Genomic DNA, 20,407 nt, shown 5'->3' with positions numbered 1-20,407 from the left:
GTGATATCGTCTTTCACGGTAAAACAAAACCTGAGTAGGAGAGCTACATTTTCTATTTTTCCTTGCAGTTTATTTTCAAAGATTTTTGAATGCAGGGAAATACGCAGCACTGTCCAGGTTGTGTAATGATGACTTGAGGATAAACACAAGGCCTCAAATGCTGGACAAACAGTTTTTCTTTCAAGATAGCATGGGAAAAAACATTTATTAGTGAAACTAATGTGCTAATGTTTGAGTGCTGATGTTTTATCATAGCATATAGAATTCCTCTATATGCAATGCAAGCTATTCAATATGTTGAAATTGTCAGCAGCATACCGTAAGTCTGCATCATAAATCTCTTAATGTCCATATTTGATGTTGTGCTGACATTTTGTTTAAAGCTATATCCATTGATTTCTAACATTTTATTTCCATGTTATCAGCTTTTACAATTGTTATCAGTTGCAGACAAATAGTAAAATTAACATCCATTTGTAGTTGTCTCAGTCCAATGTCCTCTCTTCTAATAGCTTTTGTCCTGTCTCCACCCACTTGTGAGAGGATTATGTAGCTGTTTGGATGCCAAGTGTTTCATTTTCTGCCTGCTGCCTGCTGGGCCTGCAGCTGTTTTCAACAGTGAGAATGAACCAGCACATTATAGCTGTAAGCTGAAATATACAAACCATGAACTGTATTACAATGCTCCATATAGCTGAGAGGAACTACAGTCAAGTGACACTTTCTGTGGGTTTGTTACAACAAGACTGCTCACACATAGATCCAATATTGATTATATATATATATGTAGTCTCTTGATGCACAAAAGGATGAGGAGTGAGTCCACTAAAAAATGTAAATACAAGCTGTACAAAATGAAGATCAATAAAGCTTCAAATTCTATATTTACTTAGACAAAAAACAAATAAGGTACCATCATTGTCGTGTTATAAGATTTTCAGAGCCCAACTGTAAGGAAACTATGGATTTAATTACTCACTGGTCGGCCTGGGACCAGGGGGTTAAACCATAGGACAGATGTGGGAGTATCATTGAATTTAGAAACATTAAGGCACAGTCAGATGTCAAACAGTTTCTTATCATCTTGAAGCAGCTGAGGTTAGCTACTGCCCTGTATATTTTAGGTATCCCCCTACTCTAACACACCTGATTCTAATAATTAATTCATTATCAAGCCCTTGACAAGCTTCAGCTGCTTGATAATAAGCTAGTAATTAGATCAAGTGTGTTAGAGTGAGGAGATACCTGAAACATGCAGGGTAGTAGCTCTCCAGTAGCAGGGTTGGTTGGTGACCACAGTTTTTATGCAAAATTCTGACGTCTGCAGAGTTTTCACTTAACTGAAAAAGTAAAAAGAATATAGCCAACTATTATGCCTGTCATGAGAACTACTTTTATTGGATGATATATTGTCTCAGAAACGATCGCGATAAATGATATTCAGTCAGGAACACTCTCGTCATAGATTAAACCATTTATTGCAACAAATGGTAATACAGTTTTACTTGGCATTGAAGGCTCCACTCTAAGATGCCCCCTGGATTAGCCAACAGCATGCTGAGCTAAAAACAGGGAGCGCAACGCAAGATCCCCTTGGAGTGGGCCCGAAAGAAAGACATGAATTGCAGATTGACCCTAGAGCCATGATGGGACCCTGAACCAGAAAGGTGGAAGCTGGGGTGGTGGAGGCAAGCTTTGCCAGCAGCAGTGTGAGCAATGGTGAAGCTAGATCTTTGTAGGTGGGAGTCATATTTAAAAGGGACCGCCTTGTGGTGAGAATGGCTGTGTTTAGTGTGGTGATTCAATCAGTGGCTGTCAGCTGATTACAGCTGGGGCGTATGACTTCGGTGTCCTGCACGAACAAACACTATGCTTCATTTATTGAAGATCATTTTATACCACTGATACAATGATAATATAACAGCATAATAATGCAAGGGAGGCAGGGGTGGGATTGGAGAGTGGGCGCTTCACTTCTGTAAAAACACAGACTGCCATTATGGGCCGGGACAATTATTTAATTTCAATTTGATATAAACAGCGCTGCTTGCTTCTGCAGTCTCCACTCAGGACGTACACAGTGGGGAATGGAGGACACTACGTGCTTAGCCAATGTGACATGAATTAGCCTAGCTGCTAATGTGAAATGTGGCAATACTGAGGTAAAAAAAATGATCAGGGTCATGTCCATGTATCATTTGAGTTCATATATAGACATGATGATGTTGATAACTATGCTATTGTGCGATTAGTCAATTACAAAATGATTGTGACAAGCCTACCAACTATACCTAATTTGGTGAGGTCATAATCAAAATCTTTCAGGATCTTTCATTGCATAAGATAACTTCTGAAACCAGCTGGTTTGCTAAGATAACAGACTGTGTTGATATTGTCTCTGGGGCAAAGTGACACTAATGTTCTGGTGTTTACAATTCAGATACAGAGCTGTGGCATGGAGAGTATATATCTGAACAAAGTCCTTAAGATGGCTTACTTATTGACATGTTAACCTGCCTCTCCTAACCTGTCTCTCCACTGACAACTGGAGGAGTACTTCAGTCAAGTTTGTATCCTCACTATTTCAATGCTCGCAGTTTATTTTTCTCTTTCGTGTCCACTGTTGAGCACAGTGTTTTGCATGTGAAGGCTCAGCTGTCTGAGAAGGGCACAGCTTCTCATGTGGAGGCAGCAGGGGAGCACACTTCTGAGGAACCTTGATGAAGGGATTTGAGTGGATTCTCGGCAGCAGTTGAACCCAAAATATATTCATTCAGACAGCGGCGGCAACAGACCTTGCAACACCAAGCAGCAGTGAAGGTAAGGTCAGTATATTAGTGCAATATTCAATTTTCTTTAAACTGGATAAAAATTGGAATTAAACTGGGCTCTGCAGGTCTGTGCAGCTGTCCAAACAGCTTTAGACCTCCTCACTGCTCTTCATGGAGTTTAACATGTGTGACAGAAATCAGCTTGGCATGTTTTGAAGTCGGATTATTAGTTTGTATGCACCTGTTGCACTCAGATGTTTTATGCAGTCTTCTATTGTATTTTTGTCATGTTGCTATTCAAAGCTAAATCAAATATAGATACCTAAAACATACATTTAAACACACTACATGACTTTAGGAAAAAGTTGAACTGCACTATTTAAAGTTCAACATGCTTGTTATTTAAAGGTGTGTAATTGGTTATAATATACTTGATACTCTGAATGAAGTCTATTAATAACCTTTACACACATCCAAGCCAACTGGAACATTATAATAGAGTGGTTTTTAACAACCTAAGTAGAGCCCTATCAAGGCTAGAAGTCTTAAATAATAGATTATACAAATACATGAAAGGGATGTTTTACTATTAACCATTAAATCAGCAGAGGCAGATAAAAGCAAAATGATCAAAACTACCAGGGTGGGTTGATTTTATATTCTCAGTATGTACATTCTTCATCACTATGAAAAGACCCTTTCTACATGACCTTGTCTATTAAATCATTCATTAGCTAATATACCACCACCTTGTTTAATTTTTGGTGTTTTCTCAAAGAAGTTGATGTGAAATAGGGTCAGTCCTGCTGTTGTGATGTGTGATTTTTTTTTTTTTTTGGTATTCTGCATGTAATGTTGGTCCTGTGGTTAATTGCATTCTTCTACGTTAGCCAGCAGGTCACTGCTCAGAGAGGATGAAAAGGTTCTTTCTATTGATTTCTTTTCAGGTTAAAGTCATTTTGTTGAATTTCCTGCAGTTTGTTTTCTTTTGAAACCTGTCCACAGTTCAATGCTCTGTTCAACATCTCTCTGTGCTGAACAACATTTTCTACACTACATGTTGGCTTTTACAGTATTACGATCACAAATACAACATCAGCAACTACTCTTCCAAAGGTCTTCATTGTGTTACATATAGCATACCACATCAAGGCAACACGAATACCTGAGAAAACTTAAACATTTTGACGAGACATGCACATGCTTCTGTCCGCTGTACAGGAACTCTGCTGGAGTTGTGACAGGTTGGACTGATGGGAATCTTCCAGAACCAGAACCTCACTGTGGGCTTCTCTCAGCCAGACATCTCTCGCTTGGAGTCAACACCACAATTATCATCAGCTGGTCAGTAATGGCTGGCATATATTTTACCTTTGCACAAAGCCTCTTAAGCATATAAGCAAACGGGGGACCAAACTTCAAAAGTGTTAAGATTTGGGTCAAAAGTTTTATTATGAATATGTGACACATCTTCCCATTTTCACGTTATAGTTTTAAAAAAATCTTGTCCTGACTGAAGTTCAGTCCCACTATATCTGTAGCCATCAGATCAGGTTTCCAGATCAGGTTTCCATTGTGATGAGGTCTGAATATGCCTGAATGTCTGAATTATTAACACACACACACAAACACAACAAGGCCTGCACTGCTTTCATTAGTATAGAAACCACTACACTTGCTGTCCATATATTAAACAAGTAATGGAAATGAAATATCACTTTTGATTGATGTATTAACCATTTGACTACATTATATTTAAACATTCATAGATAAAAAGTTTCAGCTTTTGGATGAAGCACAAAAACACCTTACTGTGCTATATTTCAGGCATGATGTATAGTGATATGATTGGATTAAGCTGCCACACAACCATCATCTTTTTCTGTCATCTCTGCCTCAGCTATTTTTTCATCATGTTTATAGATTTTATTTATTATTTACGCACTACCAGTTCTGCACTGCATGTCCACATTGGCACCAGAGATGGCTGAGAGAAGGAGAGTTTATATAACATCTGCAATTTGGGGACTGCTCTTACACAGAGCTCTTAACACCCTAATGATTACATATTTAGTTTAAATGTCCTAGTATTATTAGTTCCATGTTGCTGCACTACTCTAAAAAAGCCCTGTTAAACGCTCCTCATAGAAAAGCAGACACATAAATAACCACTCCTCTCTTCTTTTCCCTCAATAGTTAACAACACCATCATTGTGCTGGGCGTGTTGACCTTTGCCCTCCAGCTGTGCTTGGCTCTGTTCTTCATGCTGAGATGTTGGAGTTTGGACAGCAAAGTACAAAAAGCTCTCAAACAACCAGACACTCTAGAAAAACTCTGTGGTGAGTGAGCATTTAGTGTGTTGCTACAGTTTTAGTTTTGCGTTTTCATATTTTTACAAATCAACAAAGTTACAATGTTAATCATTTAATTTAAAAAAGTGGAGTGAGTTGTCAAAGCTTCAGCAACACTTGTAGTGTAGGAGAACTTTATTAACAGACCAATGTGTTTCAGCATGTGGACTGCATCAGGGTCATCATGAAACACATTACAAGCAACATTTATAGAGGGTATTTAAAGTCATGTGACCTCCGGCCAATCATTGTTCCATACAGGCAGGGAGGCAAGTGAGTTGTTTTTTAAGAAGTACTGTTACAACCTGAGTCATTTTGTTTATTTTTCAAATCTACTCAAGGATACTAATATGAACTAAATGATTTGTTTACTCTAGTGTTATTACAATTCTAAAAGTTCCAGTATACAAGCACAAATCACATATAATACATGCCTCCAGATTTGATTTAGTGGCACAGTGCCCATGTCTGTCATTTGACATCTATGAATTGAAGTAATAGCTGCAGTATCAACAGTGAGAGATCAGCTGTTCCAAAGTAAAAGCTTTCTCACCTGCCAAACTTAAAAAACTACCTTGATAATCACTTTAAGTGCACATAGTGTAGCGTATAGAGTAAACTATTTTGTGTAGAAATGGGGAAAGAAATTCACTTTTTCTTCAACACAGTGACTTTAGTTTCATTTTTCATTTCTTTTCTATGTCTCCAGTCCCCTCATCCTTCCACCTAGACCTTTACAAACGGGCTAGCTATCAGCTTTGTGATGATGATGCTGCTGCTGCTTCATCACCTGCAGTGTCTGCAGCAGTTGAAGAATATGAACCTGCCACAAACTCTCTGTTTGGACCTTCCATACCCTGGGACCTTGTTCAGCGCTGACAGTCTCCGCATCCTTCTGGCTTTTACACAATGTTTCACTGTATAATATACTGTATGTCACTCAGTTTGTATATGTAGCAATAATACTTTCCTTTTTGGAACCCCTCGTTTTTTCAAAAATAAAGTTTAAGGTGCTCTGATTTATGTTTTATATGAAAGCCGTTGCTAATAGTGATGAACCCATCCCAAACAATCATCAGACTCTGCAGTTCCCCGCAGCTCTACAGCACATTTTAGCATCTTTGAGCTAAGTGTTTTAGTTTTAAGGCTTGTGTATTTACTGTTTTGGTTCACTCTCACCGCTCTCATTGTTTTCAGAAAAAAAATCTCTGATAAATCTGCTGTTAACTATCTGCCCTAACACCAAATTACAGACATTGGATGTTAATGACCAACTGGTGAAGGTAGTCGACCATTTAGCAGCTCAAGCGCAAAACGTTTTCCTCAGAAGTTAAAAGAGACCAAAACACAAACTAAAAGTAGAGCTAGCGTCGGATAGATGGTCATAAATACCACTCAGAATGAATGCTAATGTTTCTCCGTGTCTGCTAGACGTGTAAATAGCCAACTGTTCACGAAAGCATTTTATGATAGCGATAGTACGTCAGTGTTGTGTTTACAGCTTGTCATGCTGCCCCCAAGTGGCCAAGAAATGCAGGTTTAAAAGAAGTACATTGTTTTTTAAAAAGCTAAAAGTAGAGCTAGCATTGGACAGATGCTCATAAACACGACTCTGAATGAATGCTAATGCTACTCTGTATCTGCTCAATGTGTAAATATCCAACTGTTTGTGAAATATTGTGGTGCTGCCCCCAAGTGGCCAAGAAATGCAGGTTTAAAAACAGTAAATCATGAAGTGCATATACAGAGTTTTTCTTAGTGGATAAATGCTTGTAAAGTTCCTGCAGAAATGTAAGCTGTCTTACTTACCCCAAACAGCCATGAACACAGCAAAGAAAACAGTCGCCCCGTTGTCAAAGAGATGAGTGACCTGAAATGGAAAGAGGGCAAACTTAACATGATTTGAAATTTAAAAAGATACATCATTTAGCTTAAGTCCACAGTCAGTAATTAAGTCTAGTTGTATGACTGTGAATTGAGCCCAAACAAATATCTAAATCAAACATCATTTTGGCAGCAGAGTTGTCCTTAATTGACCACTTATGTGCTTACTCCTTCAGGGTATGTACATATTCGTCTCATGACACATTTTCCACATGTTCAATAAGAAATAGGTGATGAAGGAGCGTTTTTTTCCCCCCAGATGCTTTGGCTTCGTGGCAGCATTACCTTGGCATAGATGCAGCTGTCTGACAGTTTCAGGTAGGGGCAGTACTGGTCACAGATGGGGCACATGATGATGTCAGTGGCCTGGCAGATTTCTTTACTGGAGAACAACAAACAACATTTGCCCATCAAACTCTGATAAAGCAGGTATTTCAACATCCAGCATCAGTCAAAGTGCATTTAAGCATTAAAAACTCGTTGTTGATAAGGTTTTGGATGGAAAAACTGCATTTTGTTAGTCTATAGCATCGCACAGTATTTTTACATTTACATTTAGTCATTTATTTTAACCAGAGGCCCCTGAATAACTTTAACTTCATTTAATTTGACAAGCATCTAATTTGATGGGTTACAAGGGATAATTTCACACTTTGTTCTTGTCTTATAAAATAAGTTTTGCATCAAAAAAGTTACTTGACTTATTCACTATATAAATGCTGCATTTAATCTGTAGTCATTGAGCATTTGTGCATCTTAAACAAACAACAAAAAGAAGCAAGATAAGGCTTGTTCTTGCATATAGAGTATTGTATACAATACAATACCAGCTCTAGGGACACTATTTTTATAAGAAGAGAGAGGTGTGTTTACCTGACCTGGCACTGCTCCAGAGTGAACATGCCGTACAGGAATACCAGGAGGCCGACCAGAGCTGCAGGAAACAGCATTCCTGTGTACCAGCCGAGCCAGGCGAAATACAGACCAATTTTCTCCCCAAAATACCTCCTGAAACAAGAGTATATACAGTATAATATATGAGAAAACAGCAGTCATCAGCATCAGCAGCAATTGCTGTGAACAATTGCAGCCTGCAGTAACTGGGTGATGAATAACCTTCTAAATGAAGGTAATAGACTATTACAGCTATGACTACCCAATCATATAATGTATTGATTTCCACTGAAATTTAAACTGTCTGAGTGTAGTTACCTAATGAGATCCAGCGGCTGGTATTTGTACCAAACCCCCCACCAAGCCCAGCATTCGTACAGCAGGTGCCGATGGTTCTCTGCTCCATGTGTTCTGATGGAGTTTTTGCTATGATAGCTCCCCTGTTGTATACAGATGTGTAATGTCACTGATAACATAATCTATGTATGTACTGGTGTAAGAAAAATACATGAAATGTCCTCTTTTTACACATCACCAAACATTTCACAGCAAGCGGTGATGATTTGAAAACAGGTGCCACAATTAAATGATTGAATGGCTTTACAGAGATTAGACAAATTACCTCATGAAGAGGGAAAGCTGCTTCATATGAACTATTGCTCAAAAGACGATTAAGCCCTGGAACAAAAGTAAAGGATTCATAAATGAATTATCAGTTCAATTTCCATATAAAAAAATCAAAATAGAAAATTGGAAAATTTTATTTAATTTTCCGAAATTGTATTTTTCATTAGTCAGATCAATGTATAACTAAAAAAACAGAAAAACAGTAAATCAGATAGTTTTTATTTTCATTTATGTTTTGGGTTTCCTGAGACGGCAGGGTCTAAGAGCCCAACTCAATCTGATTGGCTAGCAGGGCTCACTTGTCTCACCTATTGTATCGCCTGCATTCAAGAATTACAACTGGTCCTCTGCACAGATCCAGCTGTTGGAGGTAAGTCTCTGTGGTTGTTCCCTCTAAATACCCATTTGGCAGAAGAATCTGTATTCACATTAATATATAATAATAAATAAATAAGTAAATATATATAGCATATAGCTTTAGAATCTTATATACAAATGAAAACTTTCCGATTTTCTATTTTTCTGTTATATCCAATGTTCCACTAATAAAATAGTTTGAAAAATGGCCCCAAAAATCGTAATAATACATTGATCTGATGAAAGCCAAATACAATTTCACAAATCTAATTCAATTTTCCATTTTTTTAGAGACTGTTTGGGCTCTAACATACTCAATAAGACTGCAAATACTGCAGGTTTACTGATACAAAGAAAGGCCTCATTTGAATTAAGCACATTTACTAACTAAACCATTTTAAGACATTTTGGTTTGTCAGCTTGTGGAAAATCCTCCTCCAGTATTCTTATCATAATCCACCAAGTCAGCCAATCCATCCCATTGTAAATGCTAATAAGTTCTTTATAAATGGATTTTGGTCCAAATGCCAGCTGATCCTGCTCACAGCCCACAAACACTGACATTTTTATACTCTTTCTCTCACCCTTTCCTATTCAGCTTCAATTTTCCTTATTTCTTAAAGCATTTCTGACATTAGTCATAGCATTCGTTTTTGTGATAGCGACTCACCCATTTTGTTTTTCCCCTCCTCATATTTGACCCTTTGGAGGATGTGGTGGACGATGCGACTCCTGGTGGCGTTGTTGAAAAATGTGTCTTTGTTGTGGATGATAAAACTGCATTGAAATTAAACAGTTGTTATAAATCTGTCTGCTGTGAACGATATTTCTTCTTCTTGGTATATAAAAAGGCAAGCTAGAAAATTTCAAGTGGCAAACTGAAAATGTACCAGGCAGCAGTATAAAGTTCAATTCATTTCATAGGGATTTTTAAAAATGCAGTTCCATAGTAACTTACTGATGTACCCTCGATCGACTGAAGGGGGCGGTAAAGCTCTCATTCTCCTCCAGGTCGGGCAGAGTGTCATTGTCAAACTTCATGGGCTTACGGGGAAGCCAGCCACGAAATTTGTTGATGCGCTTCTCCATCCTAGAAGTGAAGTTTCTGTTAAAGTTGCCAGAGTTTTGCTTCGTCAGTTGATCTCATGCTGCCTCTTAGACTGAACACTCACCTGCTCATGAACTTGTGGCGTCGGTGCATGTAAAAGAATTTTCTCCTGGAATATTTAAAATAATGATTTTAGTACAGGATGATAAAGTTCAGTGATGAAGTTATAACAACAATGAATTTTACTACTTCTACTGCTGCTGCCATTATTATTACTTCCTCTACTGCTGCTAAGTTGTGGTCCTACTAGCCACATTGCTATGGCAATACAAGTGATAATGGGTCAGTGACAAATAACGTTTGGCAAGATAAGCAATTCAAAAATATCTTTAAAAATAGTTTTAAAAGCAGCATCTGGTTTGTCTACAAAAAAAGAATGTGTGCAAGTTATTAATTATTAATACAAGTACTAAAGGTAACCCCTAGAGTTTTCTGACCACTAGTAGTGCTATGGAGCAATGTTTTTATAAATAGAACACTCTTTTAGCTGCACTGTTCATAAGCATATAAGCATCAAAATACACATTCCTGACACCGGTTTCAGGCTACTCTGTTGACAATATCTTACAAAAAAAAACATTGCAATGCCCCAGCAAAGGCAAGAAAATCACACAAGCAAATTGCACAAGTTAAAATAATCAAAAAGAAATCTGCTCTCTGAATGTTTTATGAAGAAGGAAATGTGTAAGAGTAATACAGTAAGAAACAAAATGTTTGTTAACAAGAAAACTTCACAGGGTACCTTTGGAAGCTTGCATTGGAAGACACTTTGTAAGAAGTGTCTTTTTGTCTCACCTAAAAGGCATGCGGATGTTCATGACTTCTGCATAATGGCAGAGAACATCCCATGGTGCATGAAGCTTCAGAAAGATCACATCGCTGTTTGTTAAGGAGGCCTGTGAAGAACATACATACATAGAACATGCAAAACAACAATACAATGTCAGTAACCATAGGCTAGCTAAAATAAGGAGGTCATGTATATTTAATTTTCATTCCCACTGCTGAGATTTACAATTATAGTTTTGGGTTCTGCTGTTTATCTTACCTGTTTGTGCTCCCTGAAAATGTAAGAGTCAGTCTAAAGGTATGTGAATCAGGAGTTAACTGTAAAGACATCTAAAAATAACTAAATTGCTCCATGGAAGAAACACACACAAGTGGGCTGTTGAAGGAGACAAGAGTCCTTGCCTTCCCCTGTGTGTCCTAGATAATGTTGACCTTGATGCTACAGCAGACAGTGCAGAAGTTAACACTCACATATCACAATGTCTGCATTTCCCAACCTTTCAAGAGACCATCTTGCTAAATAACAAGCAGCAGGGGAAGAAATGATCAGCAGCACATTCATTCAGGTCTATGATTGGTGCAAAACTTTAACAGTCTGACAACTGAGATTACATGCATTATAGGACTGAGCATTAAAATGCTTATTCAAACAAATTGATATAGATGTTGCTCATAGTGCACATTATGAATGCAACTGCAGGTTGGCCAAAGTAATCACAGCAAATCTTATTCAACATAAGAACCTACAGAGCTGCTTGTGAACTTGCTGTCATCCGTTTTCAAAGAACTGACAATTTTTGCTTTGCAATAAGGATAGAAAGTGAGAAACCTTGCACTGAGCAGTGAGAGCAGATATTAATTTTCTCTTGGCAGAGATGGAGACCTAATGTGAAGGGCACTTCTCCCCTGCAGCCCCATGATTACATGATTAATGAATCAATTATTAATAGTGCAATAATAATGACTGGTTATCAACACACAACACATATTTAGATGTTGCAGCTTGTTGAATTTGAACATTTTGGTGGCTCTCCTATGTGTGCACCTGTAAATTGAAACATTTGTGGTGTTTTAGACTGGTGGGCAGACACAATTATGAACATTATAGCTGCTCAAATCATTTTTTCCATATTGATAATGGATGAAATGACTGATTGTGTAATATGAGACTGGCTGTTCGTAGCAACAAATAAAGAGAGTGTTTCACTATCTTTAAGCTTATGGTTTTAATACTGTTTTGGTTTTTGTTATCATTATCTCCAGTAGCAGCAGGCAGATGTTTTTAGCAAAACAAGCTCTGATAACCCCACAGTACACTACTCATCTGGAACCAAAATGCCAGATGAAGTTGGCGACTAGCTAGGGAACATAGGGGAGCGCTTCGTAGCTAAACAGCCAGATAAATGCATCTTCAAATGAATGCTATGTCTGCTGGATATGTAAATAGGCAAATTATTTTCAATAATCTACTTCATACGGTATATGTCAATGTTGTGTTAACAGCTTGTTGCGCTGCCCCCAAATGGCCAAAATATCAATGAATGTATGTTTAAGATATCACTTTATGCTCTAGTAACTTCCAACTTCAATTTGTCTTTCTTTTGTCTTTTTTAAAAATTAAATAACTTAATAACTTTTTGCATCTCTATATTAGTTACTCAGAAGTCCAAGTGGAGTAATTTGGAAGTAACTGTATATAATATTTGCTAAACAAAAGCATATTGGCATTTTCAGGAACCACTAAAAGAAGTGATGTTAAACATTTCCTGCAGTTTATCAAAACAAATCGAAATAATCCTGGTCTTACATCAAACTTGACAGTGCGATTGGTATTCTGTCGGTATGGCACTGAACTGCTAATATCTGAATTTTAATGGACAGCCAGCACTCACAGGATGATTTAGTGGAACCCTTGTCAACATAATGAAATAAGTAGCTAGTGTAAATGCTCTTCACCTCCTTTTCCATCTGTAAACCCTCCGCACGGATGTTCCGCTCAAATATCTCCCTCTTCTCTGATTGTGAGTTGGACTTCCTGTAAACCAGGATGTAGTCGATGCGGCTCTTTCCATCGCTGAAACAAAGGCCGCTGGACTTACTCCTTGCCTGAAAACAGACAACAGAGAGAGAATTGAGAATTAATAATAACTGGCCAGTGAGAGAAAAAGGAAAAACAAGTTATGTTAAAATTTGATTTGAAAATAAGTTTTATCAAGTAACTTCAGGTCATCACTGTAATACTTTTCTGTCCACTGCATATAACTTCTAAATCCGTCTCTAGAAAATCTTATATCTTCATCTGAGATTAAAGTATTGGAGACTCCAGGAGGCCCAGAGATTTTGTTTTACCACTGACCTCTGGGAGGCCAGAATCAGACTTTGTGTTTTCGTCAAGGATGCTGCTGTGGGTGCCCGGGTTCAGCAGGGTGGAGTCGTCATCTCTGGAGGGGGTGCTGGTGTCCTCTGACCTTTCTCTCTCGAGCAGGACATTGACATCCTTCACAGCTGGAGGGAAGATAAGAATGGATAAAAAGTTGACTAATATTAGAGTTAGTATATGAAAGCTGTATGGTTACCAATCTGCTGACTGAGCCACTTCACAGAGGGGTCAGCTGTCTTTTTAATCTATGGTTTGGATTATTGAGTGCTGAACAGAGTGACTTTTTGAACAGAGGAGAGGCATTACTCTATTATCTGTAATTACGGTAAAACACTAAGAAATTTAAATTTATGTGATTGTACATTTTTGCTACTTGGGGACAGCACAAAAAACTGGAAGTAGTTGCCTGTGATATAAGCATGCATTTCAAATCATGTCTCAAGTTCGATATTGACTCTCCTATTTGCTCTATTTTTCTCTTTACCAACCCCTTGGAGTAATATCTGACACTTTAGTGGCTCAATGCTCCACTATGTTCACTAGCTGCTCACTGACTTTGCCGAATTGTCATTTGGTGCTGGACAGGTAGAAAACAGTAAGTTAATGAAAGCTGCTTGAGAGCAGTGAATGAGCAATGAGCTCCAAGATGGATCCATGTTTTGTAGACCTGAGGAGAACTGATTCTTGCACTGTACAGCAAATCTTTTTAATCTGTTAGTGACAACTGTTAAGTTAGGGTTTGCCTTTGGAAGCTACAAATTGCCAGTGCAGCAGCCAAATTTACAGTGGCCACATACACTCTGGAGGTTCAGTGGTGCTTTCAGATTACATACTTATTACTGAGAGCATCCCAATATTATTGCCATTGAAAGATTTGTGTGTGGCTCGAGACTCATTAAGGAGTTGCTGACAGAGACTTTATTTACCCACCCATATTTGCCAGCCAATCTGGGGAGTGACTACCCTTACTTCTGAGCCAATGTGTCTGTAGGTCTCACCGAGGGGAGGCACATCGTCTTGAGTGCTGGAGTCCGGACCATCAGCTGAGTTTTCCTCCATGATGTCTGCCTTCCCACAGAAGGGGAAGGCAAGGTGCCTGTCCGCTGCCTGGTAGCCAGAGGCCAAGGGCTGCAGCGGGAATCGATGGGGGCTCTGCCGCTGGGGCTCAGACCCATGTAGAGATAAACTCACACCTATAGGATACAGAAAACTTAATATGTAACATAATCAAAAATAGAGTGAGACAAGAAACTTTTAAAACAATAAAAAGTAGATATTATTAGCAAATAGTTGCTTGCTTATCTATATAGAAAAGTAAGTCACTAACCCCTAACCCTAACCCACCTTTCAGCTCTGTTTTGGCCTCCTCCAAATCCTAACCATTCTCAAACTTTTTTCCTGTGTAAAAGCTAATTTAGAAAAGCTGCAAGGCAAAACAAAACTGCATAAATAGAGAGATCGATACAGATGGTGTGAGAAAGATAATGTATGAGAGTCAAAGAGAAGGGGTGAACCTATAACTTCGGAAAAGAAAGACATTCTCCACAGGACCGCATAAGCTAATTGGGTCTATTTGTCAACCAGACAAAGAGGAGAAATTAGTCTTAGCAAAACAGCTTAAATCACCTATATCTAATAGGTCTGTATCTCTCACTTTCAGTCCTCTGGAGAGCAAGAAGACTTCACAAAACAGGGGCAGCTGCCTTCAAAGTCTGCATGCTGACTTTTCGTTTGTGACAGCGAAGGTGACTCAGCTCAATTTTTCTGCTGAGCCATCGTACCGGAGACTGAGATAAAGCAGGGGGAAGCGTCTCGGCTCTTAATCAGCCGCTGATGCTTTGGAACATTGGAGCCAATGGATAGAGCCAATAGAGACACAATAAATTTCATACTAGTGAGAAATCAGCAGTCCACTTCCACTTCCTTCCTTCACTCAGACTGGTAGTAAACATTTCATCCCACTGGTGACAAAGGTGTGTTTGGCTATCCAACCATGAGCTGCAGCAGTCTGAGGTTGGGCTGAGAAAAAGTTAACGAGGATGTGGATTTGATGGCACTGCAGCAGAATTTTTTTAAGTAAACTGCAGATCTCCCCCCCCCCCCCCCCCAGAAGTTGAATAGACCCTTGTGGTTTGGATGTACTGTATATACAGTACATGGAAAAAGAGCTTGGTAATTAAAACACTTGAGACAAGACTTGCTTTTTCGGTCTGTTATATTGCACTTCCTCCACATACATGTATATAATGACTATGGAGATCATCAGCACTAGCTTGTTAGCTTTGCCTCCCCGTATTCAAAGCACTTATCGACCCTGTTTCTTCAGCAGCACTTGAACACCGGTCTCATTAAAAGGAGAGAGAATTGCTTACTATAAATATTAGCTCTCAAAGGACAGACATATTACATATTAGCCTACATGCTGCTGTGCCGAGACTGTGGCCAAACAATATATCCATCAAACTTTAACAGCCCTATAGTACGTCTGTAACCCAAGCCACAACTGAGGTCATGTGGTACTGAAGGTTTGGCATCACACAGACAGAAGTGCAGCGGCGTGTCCTCTTCTGAGCTTGGCTACAGTAAATAAAACATATCATTTTTCAGTAGCTATTTGACATTGTCCCCCCCCCCCCCCCCCCCCCCCCCCATTGCTTCTTCTTATTGAAAACAAACAATATGAAGCTACTAGCTGTTCAAGCTGCACACAAGCAGTCCCATGAGCTGTAATAATGAGCAAGCTAGGCACAGCTAATGTAAGCTAACGGTTAAGTTTGTAACAGTTGAGAAGATTGGCTATACACAGTGGTCTGTGAGTTTCCAAGGGCTGCTCTACTTTTACCGTAATAGCTGGAGAAGCTGCGCCCATTCAATTAAAAATGCTTGAACAAAATTTAACAATCCTCAATTTTTCATCAGTTACAGGTCCGGGTCCGGATACAGGTCTGGGTCTGGATACGGACCACGCTTAGTGACCTCTGCTCTATTTGTTAAGTACACCTTCCCAGGGCCAATAGTAAGGCCAATCGAAGCAACAAGTGGTGTAGTATATGGTAGTGTAGTATATTGGCTGCTTTGAACTAGAACAAAAAGGGAAAATGCATGAAAAGGGCATATACTGTAACATCATGGCATCACTTATTTTATCAATTTACTTTTGTTCAGTCAGGAGTTGACGATTACTCTACAACAACCTGAAAACTCCTGATTAACATTTCATCACTAACATGGCTGATGAGCTGGCACACATTCAGGAGATATTAGAAACATTCATTGGTCCGATTGATGAAGCCCTACTGTATATTGACTCTCCTTATCTCATGTTTGGGTGTCAACCAACCTCAACAATAAATACATGTGTCTTAGCTTACTAGATTCAGTTCTGTTTAAGATTCTGTGTAATTTATCCGCTGTGTATATGTGTACATGAAAAAAGACAAACATGGTGGTGAGTTTTGGCTAGTAAAATGATCTAGCTATTCCTATTATCAGTTCATATCAGTATATATCAGTTTCAGAAGCTTGATTCTCCTTTTATGTACAATATCAATAATTAAAATGTATCAACCCAATAGTTTTGAAACAGGACTTCCAGTATTTGGAGCAAGTACCTCATGAAAATTAATGTGTGCAACATTAAGTAAGCTACACCAGTTACTTTCATGTGTTAGATGCATATTTCATCATTTCCTTTCCTTCTTATGCTGCTCATCTGATTTTCAGGTTGTAACTAGGGAGTGCAAACATTAATTAGGCTACTACTAAAAACTAAATGTTCTGCCTTCTCAGTCAACCAAAGGTGATTACATATCTCAAAATGGATCACTGTTTAGTGTTGCTATTTTGACAGGTACATTTTGTAAGTATTCTGATACAATGAGTGGAACCACACTGATCTAAATTAGATAAAATACTATCAGACTTTACCTCTAAATAAAAGCCACTCATTATTATGGGAAATAAAGAACTTCAGTGACTGACATCTTATAAATGCACAGTTGACAACATCTTCTGAGGCTTACATTTTTAGCCACCGATGTATCGCATATCTCATCTCATCCTGTTTGGATCTGAAGGGTCATTCCACTTATTTTACACATTGCAATCAGCTCACTCATTACTGCAAGTGCTGCTCAGCCTGTCAAAAACAGTTGTAGGCTGTATAATGTCTTATAGCTGTAGCTCTAGAGGGAGCTTATGATGTGGGAGAATAATCCTGATGATGTAATTGGGTTTATCTTGGCTCATTTTGACAGACAGCCTATATTAAAAATTAGACTTTTAGTTTCAAAGACGTTGCTGCTCACCTGGCAGGGAAGATCTGGTTTCCACTCCACCAGTTTCAACTATCCAAATTCCAAAAAAACCCTGCTTCTCACAAGTGCCCAAACTTTATGGGAGTGCAATACTAAACCCCTTGAAAGTTTAAAATACATTTGGCAGTTTTGACTCCTCATGCAAATAGCTTGCAGTACCACAATATACAGTAAGCAGCATGTCTAACATTTAAACAGACAGAACCATTGCCACATTAAAGTATGAATAACTACTTAATTGCCATTTTTTCTCAGGTCAGTATGATTTTTTTCTTAATTGATAAATGAAGCTGTATTTGTTACATGTGTTGGTGAAAGAGACAAAACAAATCTGAAAAAATACATAACATGGTAATTCCTGGTGTAATACAACCCAGCCTGTAGATGAAGTGAATAGAGTAGAAGATTGCAAAGGGAGACAGAGGAAGAATGGCGGGTGATAGGGTGAGAAGTGTCACTGAGGGGATCAGGTGTCAGTCACTTGTGAGGAGGAATCGTTCGTTCCTTCTGGATGCACCCAGGGGGGTGGGTGTTGTATGGTCTAACTGATGGGGTGAACAGCGGAGATTTTGCGCCTGCCTACCTGCTACTGGTGCCTGGACCATCGCAGTACATACACAGACACACACATACAGACATACACACACAGACACACACACAGACAGACACGCACTTCTCACAGAGGCATGACCCATTTCTCTGTCTTAGCACAAAAACATCATGGAGACTGAAGAAGTGGTGCATTAAAAAAAAAAATCACATTTACAACCAGAGGGAGGGGAGAGTGAGTGGTGGGAGAGTGAGTAGGAGAGAAAACGAGTGCGCGTGTGAAGGTCAAATGCTTGCATGAGCACAGGGAACTGCGTGAAAGAGAGATGAAGCAGCGTAAAAAGGAGTGTGAGTAGCACACAGTAACACATGAGAGAGAGCACTGCAGTAAAAAAAAAACCCAAAAACCCATCCACTCTGAAGAACAAGCTGTCTTGGCTTGCAGACAACTTGACGACACTCACCGTGTGAAGGTGGAGAGAGGTGGGGAGGCAGCTTCACCCCTTAGAGCAGCAGAGAGGGGGTTCGGGGGGGTGGGGGGGGTGTTTCCAGCTGAGCCGCAGCAGACGCCAAAACAGCCAGAGGATTCTTCCCCGTACACACAAGCGCACACTCACACCCAGCGGTCACCCCTCCTCCTCCTCCCCCCACCCGGTCCCAGCGTGCAAATAACCTCCCCGAGGGAAAGAAACAAACACGACGTCCCACGAGGGAAACCAGCATCCCCACTTTTTACCCCTGACTCCTCATCACTGCATTGGTCAATCCGACATGACAACACACACAATCACACGCACAGAAACACTCACGCACACAGATCTGTCATAGTGTAGATGCTAGGAGCAGGCGGCAGAAAACCTCACAACAGCTGTCAAAGATCTTCTCTGATGAAAAAAAAAAAAAAAAACACCAGCATGAGCTGGATGTTTACAGTGAGAGAGAGAGAGAGAGAGAGAGAGAGAGAGAGAGAGAGAGAGAGAGAGGGAGGTAGAGTGGAGCTGCATGCCACTAATCGGCATTCTTAATCAGTCTCCCTTGGCAGCCAATCAGAGGTTAAGCTACCCTGACAGTGGCCAATCAGAAAAAAGGGCTGGCTGTGTCAGTGTTGCTGCAGCCCAAAACAATGACAGTAGGCACAGATGACAGTGTTGGTGTGTAGATCTGATGAGCACTCAAGGGCATATAGGCACACACACACACAACACAGCACATACACACACACACACTTATAAACAGGTAGATGTACAATTTTAAATGATTATCATTACTATTACTATTTTGCATTGTTCTTAGTAGTTCCATGTCTCTGAGGGTGGAAACCAGAGTAACCAGAGAAAACCCACACAGACACAGAGTGAACACAACCTGAAAAGAGTCAAAGCAAGGGATTGATTTTTTTTTTTTTTTTTGCTTAACCCCTCCCACAGACTTTGATTGTCCAATCAGAGCTTAGCAACTGTAACTAGGCAGGGCAGTTCTGCCAGGTTTTGAATTTCTCATAGGGTTTGGAAGGTGGCATACTTTCTTTTTTTTTTAACCTTTTTAAACCGAAAAACACAAAAGAAAAATTGTAAGGAGTGGATTTAACAGTGTGTTTGCTGGCTCTAACAAGCTTACTCCCCAACCCAACCCAGGTAACTTGCAGCACTTCCAAAAGTGAAGCAGCATAGTACTAGCTGACAACATCACTTTGGGGATATGTAAACTACATTAAAAAGTAGCCCTCTTCATAAATGTGACATCCACTAGTTTTTTTCACAGCTTTTTGGAGTCTCCACTGACGGTCGCTGGTCTTGATCAAGAAACAGAACGCCGCTTTTTGTTTTGTTTTGTTTTTGTTTTTATATTTCAGTTTTTACACAGATTAAATAATCCTTGTAACACTTGCAATTCACTATATTGTGTTGGATGTCTTTAGGTAATGAGAAAACTAAACTCCACTCCCAATTAGATAGTGTTGATACTTAGTGGACTTTTCTTCCTTGCAACATCTGTGCATACAAGCTTACAACATCTGTGCATACAAGCTTTCAGAGAGGACAAAAAGTCACAAACAGCCAAGTTTAAGTTTGGCTCATCATTGAAATACAAGACCTCCAGCCAAGACAGTGGCCAGCGGACCTGCTGTGGAAATTACACATATTACACAGAGGTGTCATCTTATCACCACCCCCCCCCCCCCCCACACACACACACCCCACCCCATACCCGGCATAGGGTGGGAAAGTATCACTCTCAAACTCATTGACAGCGCTTTTTATGCCAGAACTAACACAAGACAACTGAATCTAAATTTAAAGGCCCCCTCCAGGCATGTTTTAAGATGTAAAAATACTCTTCTTTGGATAATAATTTATTTCTGATCAGTTTCAAAGTCACA

At 39.4% G+C, this 20,407-nt stretch overlaps 1 protein-coding gene across 1 annotated transcript in view; it reads right to left on the bottom strand.

Moving 5' to 3' along the window:
- The window catches only part of LOC128353268 (anoctamin-4-like), a 28,435-nt gene extending 9,694 nt beyond the window's left edge, over positions 1–18,741 (bottom strand). The window contains exons 1-13 of the mRNA XM_053313962.1: positions 18,492–18,741; positions 14,161–14,355; positions 13,139–13,287; positions 12,739–12,888; positions 10,789–10,889; positions 10,058–10,102; positions 9,844–9,975; positions 9,556–9,662; positions 8,524–8,579; positions 8,220–8,341; positions 7,881–8,015; positions 7,293–7,389; positions 6,933–6,993 (exon numbers count right to left, since the gene is read on the bottom strand). Of these exons, the coding sequence (XP_053169937.1) occupies positions 6,933–6,993; positions 7,293–7,389; positions 7,881–8,015; positions 8,220–8,341; positions 8,524–8,579; positions 9,556–9,662; positions 9,844–9,975; positions 10,058–10,102; positions 10,789–10,889; positions 12,739–12,888; positions 13,139–13,287; positions 14,161–14,221 (1,216 nt within the window). The 5' untranslated portion in view covers positions 14,222–14,355; positions 18,492–18,741. The remainder of the gene's footprint in view (positions 1–6,932; positions 6,994–7,292; positions 7,390–7,880; positions 8,016–8,219; positions 8,342–8,523; positions 8,580–9,555; positions 9,663–9,843; positions 9,976–10,057; positions 10,103–10,788; positions 10,890–12,738; positions 12,889–13,138; positions 13,288–14,160; positions 14,356–18,491) is intronic.
- Between the last annotated feature and the right edge of the window lie 1,666 nt (positions 18,742–20,407).

The sequence above is a fragment of the Scomber japonicus genome, chromosome 23, assembly GCF_027409825.1.
Source record: "Scomber japonicus isolate fScoJap1 chromosome 23, fScoJap1.pri, whole genome shotgun sequence".
NCBI lineage: Eukaryota > Metazoa > Chordata > Actinopteri > Scombriformes > Scombridae > Scomber > Scomber japonicus.
This window is presented reverse-complemented; position numbering and strand designations above follow the sequence as displayed.